We start from the raw sequence: 5,668 nt of genomic DNA on the forward strand, positions 1-5,668 counted from the left end.
CAAGGTAAAAGGGGGGTGGTTGACCGCGGTCAATGGGCGTTCAGCGCGTGTTCTCTTCTTTTGTCTCTCTATGGCCTTTGTCTCGTTCTGTACTATATAGATCGTCTGTGAGCCCTGAGAGTCAGCACCACTGTTCTCACTCGGGACTCGTAGCCATACAGTACTATACTCGACGTACTCGACTCGATTTCCTTTTTAGTGCATGACCACGTGGCCACACATCAACGGACGATTTGTAAGCCAGGAAGCCTTCGAGCGCCACTCACTCTCACTCGCTTGCTCTACTCCTCTCCCTTCGTCGCCTCCATCCCCTCTTGTCGAGCTCTCCCTGCAGCAGGATCCCATCATGTCCGGCAACAACACTCCCAACAATAGCTCACCTGCTCCCTTCGATATGACTGCTTTTGCAGCCGCTATTACCACTGCCTTTGTTCAGGCTCAGTCTCAGTCTCAGCAGTCATCCCCTCCGGCTACAAACCCCTCTGGCACAGCTGGCCCTGTGCCCACATCTGTTCTATCTGGCTTCACTCCCCCGTAGACGCTCAATGCCGCTGCTAGTATGTCGAGTCCACCACCCTCTATTCTCTTCAAGTTCCCACATGTTGAGCCCGTCATCCTTTCTGCTATCCTTTTTCATGAGTTTCGCCCTGCCGACTTGTGGAAGCTGGACCCCAAGCATCGCAACCGCCCAGAGAGGCGTATTCTCTCTGTAAAGGATACCCAGATTGAGATGTAGGCTGGAGAGGTCGAATATCAGTCTGCCAACTCCGACATTGTCCCAATGCAGATTTATTTCTCCGTACTGCTTGCTGCGTACACCCAGTCTGGGGCTACTGCCACATCTGTTTCCGAACTCGCTATCGACTTCCACTCCTACACCGCTCACCTTCTCACCTTCGCTGCCGAGTACCGGTGGAAGGCTGTCCTCCAGTATCACACAGACTATTAGGAATGGCCGGTTATGGACAATTCATTTTCTTTTTTCTTTCGTATGTCTCGCCACTCTCGCCACACTCATTTCTTTTTCCTTTTTTACTTTTCTTTTCCTTTTCCTTTTCCCAACCATTTATCATCCCCTTACGAATCCCTCATGACATCACGACCCTTATGACACACCCACGATATCCCTACGATGACTCTTATGATTACGCGTCCCCCACGGACTCCCGGACTCCTGGTACGCGTCACCCCTAGCTTACGCGTCCCTTTCCTTTTCCATCCATTACCTTTCCTCCTCTACGATGCGGCTCCCCTCCACTCTCCTTCATCATCGACGCGCAGCCCTTCGTCATCCCCATCCATTCGTTCTTACGGACTATGACTCGATACGCATACGCGTCACCCCTAGCTTACGCGTCCCCTTCGTCATGGCTTACGCGTCCCTCTCAGCTTGGGTATATAGGTAGAGTAGTCTGCATGTACATACCCCAGCTTCGAGATCGTCAACTCCTGGACGAACAACTCAGAACAGAGGCTCATCCTCTTCACCCTCACGTCTTCACGTCGCTGCTAGCGTAGTCAGCTAGTCCTTCGATCTCGCGCTGGGCAACCTTCCGGGTGAATCTTAAGGTAACCAGGCCCGACGTTTACGGAAGCCACTGCCTCGGAGCTCTCGATCGTCCCCGTCGGTACGCTAGTGTGTTGAGCTAGCGCGCGGACACCCCACCCGCTCTTTGAGAGAACCCCACGTTGCCAGGGAGGCTTACCCAGGATTGGGCGTCATCTCGTCCGGCCGTGACACAGACTTCTGGAACGTTCGTCGTCGTTCAATGTAGCGAGGTGTTTACTCTGGCTGGGGTGAGCAGGATTATGCCATTCACAGTGATCACCTGCTTGGCAATCATCGCGTTGAGAGCCAGTCCACCAATAAACCTTCCACTCCAGCATCTTCTTCCACTCGAAGGGAGAAGACCCCGGCGGCTTAGAGTAGCAACATTTGCTACAAGTTCAATGTTGGGCAGTGCACTGGTGACAAGTGTCCTAATGGTTGTGAGCATGCTTGCATGTTTTCGGGGTGCAACGGTTCCCATTCTCGGTACAATCACAAGTAGGAAGCTGGGCCAGCAGGCCTATCTTCACAGGTGCCTGCTGCGCCCTGTCATCCTTTCGGCTCCCTACCTGTTCTGGTTCCACGTTCTTCAGACTCTCCACTGCTACAATCACCTCTCTCTACCTCGTCACCACTCCCAATCCCTCCCTCTCGTCCTAATACTCAGCCTCGTGCAAATGATCCAGCTCTACAGCCCAGCGATCGTCCCCATGTCTTTTCTACTTTACGGGAGGACAGTTGGGCTTCATATCTTTCCGAATATCCCGATAGACAGTTTGTGCAGACTTTAATTGATATTATTTGTCATGGTGCAAATATCGGGTATCAGGGTGATCGTGAACACTCCCAAACATGCTCCAATCTGAAGTCTGCTCTTGAGCATCCTGACACGATTACCTCTGACATCACTAAACAAGTCCTCCAAGGGCGTATTCATGGTCCATTTGACACTCCACCTCTTTTCCGTACTTCCGTTGTTTGCTACTTGGTGCAGTAACCCGGAAATGCTCATCCAAAGTTCGCCGTATCCATCATCTGTCATGGCCATATGGCTCCTCCATCAACAACGGCATTCCAGACAGTGAAGCACAGATCTCGTATGATCTCTTCCAGACAGCTATTGACGACCTGAAAGCCTCTGGTCAAGGCTCACGCATGGTCAAGCTAGACTTGGAATCTGCCTTTCGACACATCCCCGTCCGCCCTGCAGATTGGCATCTGCTGGGTTTTAATTGGATGTCCAAGTTCTACTTTGACGTAGTCCTAGCCTTCGGTCTGCGATCTGCCCCATACATATTCAACTTATTCTCTGAGGCACTTCATTGGATCATCTCACGCCATATCCCAGCTCATATTCGCCACTACCTCGATGACTTCCTCGCTATTTTCCGTCCTTCCACTCCTCTCGAGACCGTTCAGGCCGCCATGAAGTGGATGCTTGCACTAGGCGAGGCTTTAGGGCTTAGCTTTCAGAAGGAGAAGATTGATGGGCCAGCAACAGAGATCGAGTTTCTTGGACTTGAGCTCGATTCCATGGCAATGGAGGCTCGTCTACCACAGGCGAAGCTAGACATCCTTCGAGACCTTCTTTCCTCATGGAAAAACAAGTCTCACTCTTCATTGACTGAGTTGCAAGAGCTCACTGGATACCTTCAGTTCGTCTCCCAGGTTATCCCAGCCTCTAGAGCATTTCTTCATCATGCATTTCACTTCATGACTTCCGTCTCTTCTGCATTCTCTCACCGACATATTCCCAAGGCACTGCATCGCGATATGGAATGGTGGAGTAGTACGGCACTGCATTGGAATGATGTTCGTCTCATCTCACCTTCCAGAGAGTCGGTTCACGTCTACACCGATGCTAGTGGTACGAAGGGAATTGGTGGTGTCTTTGGCTCCCACTGGTTTTCTTCTCGCATCCCTCGTCAGTTGAGCAAGCGAGACATCCAGTTCAAAGAACTATTTGCTGTCATCTATGCGATTGAATGCTGGGGAGATATTTTCAGCAGGATGCACGTCATTTTCCATATCGACAATCAGGCAGTTGCGCATGCGATTCAGTCACTTTCAAACCGCTCAACACCGGTTATGGAGTTGTTGCGTTGGTTCCTAGGGTTGGCGGCGGGCTTCGACTTCACATTCTCATCTCATTGGCTTGCATCTGAAGATAATCCCCTTGCTGACTCTGCATCTCGCTTTCAATTTACCTGACTATTCCAACTCGCCCCATATCTCAATCGCCAGCCAACTTACCGCCGCCTCCGGCATCATGGTATGCACGATACCCCCAATGGTCACCATCCGTTGCATTTTACCTTTGGCATGGCATCGCGTCCAGTACCCGGTCTTCCTACACCACAGGTCAAAAAATCCTTCATTGACTTCTGTCAACTCAACAACTACCTCAATCCGGATGGCTGTCCCCTCCCAGCATCCCAGTCTGCGATCATGTCCTGGGCTGTGCACATAGCCGGCAGAGTCAAGGCCAAGACGATCAAGCAATACCTCTGTCATATCCGCTCCATGCATACAGATGCTGACCTCCTCTTTGATGCTACTGAATCCCCAATCGTGCAGCGACTCATTCGTGGAATCAAGCGTTACCATCCCGATCCAGGGTGACAGCCTAAACAACCCATCACTCTCCCCATCCTCCGTCGTCTCCAATTGCATCTCATAGATAACCCACTCATCTCAGCAGCCTGTAACCTCGCTTACGCAGGCCTACTCCGATGCGGCAAGTTCACCACCCGAGACAAGCAGAAATTTGACCCCTCCATTCATTCTACGCGCGGAAGCATCAAGTTTTTCCCCAACTTTGAGGAAGCCACCCATGCCAAACTCATCCTTCCTGCATCTAAAACCGACCCCTTCCGGAAAGGTGTCACCATTCTCATTGCCGCTGCTCCCGGTCAACTCACTTGCCCCATCGCCTCCCTTAAGCGATGTTTTCTCTTCAACCCTCAACCAGAAACTGCCCCTCTTTTCTCTACTTCCGATGGGGAAGCACTCACTTGAGGCTTCTTCCTCGAGAGTGTCAACAGGACCCTCATTGCAGCTGGCCTCAATCCCTCATTATTTGGCGGACACAGCTTCCGGCGCGGAGCAGCCTCTTCAGCAGCATCCGCAGGTTACTCGGACTATTAGATCCAGCTGCTAGGACGCTGGAGGAGCGATTCTTTCAAGCTGTATCTAGAGCTCGACGAAACTGCTCTTCTACATCTCAATCGTTCACTTCATTTGGCCGAGTCTCAGCCTCAGATCGTCCCTTTCGAACCTCTGGTTCTTTGAGGCTACCCTGTCTTGGCCTGAGTCTGCGCCTCGTGATAGCATTTGGGACACCTCATGCTAGCACTGGGGCCATTCTCTCGGCGCTTCGGGACCCGAATCCATACCTGATTCCGCCGCATTCCCAGGACACACTTGTCCATGTCCGACACTGTTCAAATAAGCCCTCTTCCATCGGCGAACATCTGATTCCCTTGTCTCCCTCACTCTCAGTTTCCGCAAGTCCTCAAACTTGCACTCACGGACTTAGCAAGATTGACACTGTAATTTGGCGAAATATGGTCAAAATATGCCCTGTTTTCCTGCTCATCCTCATAGAACATGTTCTATACAACTTTTATGTGTATTTAACAGCCATACAAGTCTTTCAATCTCTTCCTATATGTTTTATATAATTTATCATGAAGTCACATGAGCTAAAAATAGTCTATATTCTGCCTATAATAATATCCAGTGGCACTGTGGCCCAGAAACACCCCTCCCTGTCCCTATACTCACAGAGGGACATTCTAATTGGTTTAGCTCCATGATGAATTCACCCAAGAGTATATCTACCTTATCCAGGTATTCTTTAGACAATATAGACCATGTATACATCTAAGACAGGGCCCAGATCCATGTGCTCCTCCTCCCTCCCTCACTTTCTCAGTGTACCATAGGCCCATATGGCCAAATATCGTTATTCGGATGGCTGATAAATGCTCTATGGATGATAGGACACTCATCCCACCCAAAAGGAAACGGTATCCAACCGCTAAATAATGTACCCTGCATAGCTGACCCCCAACCCTGAATATCTCCCCACTTGTTTTTGCCATATCTTGGGAACAC

The 5,668-nt window shown here is 50.7% G+C and overlaps 1 protein-coding gene across 1 annotated transcript; it reads left to right on the forward strand.

Moving 5' to 3' along the window:
- Positions 1-346: 346 nt before the first annotated feature.
- Positions 347-949, forward strand: STEHIDRAFT_114488 (uncharacterized protein; the record flags this gene model as incomplete). Its single annotated transcript, XM_007308643.1, has 3 exons — positions 347-534; positions 559-709; positions 737-949. 3 exons carry the CDS (start codon positions 347-349, stop codon positions 947-949), a joined length of 552 nt encoding a protein of 183 aa, XP_007308705.1.
- Positions 950-5,668: the final 4,719 nt, after the last annotated feature.

Source organism: Stereum hirsutum (genome assembly GCF_000264905.1).
Source record: "Stereum hirsutum FP-91666 SS1 unplaced genomic scaffold STEHIscaffold_15, whole genome shotgun sequence".
NCBI lineage: Eukaryota > Fungi > Basidiomycota > Agaricomycetes > Russulales > Stereaceae > Stereum > Stereum hirsutum.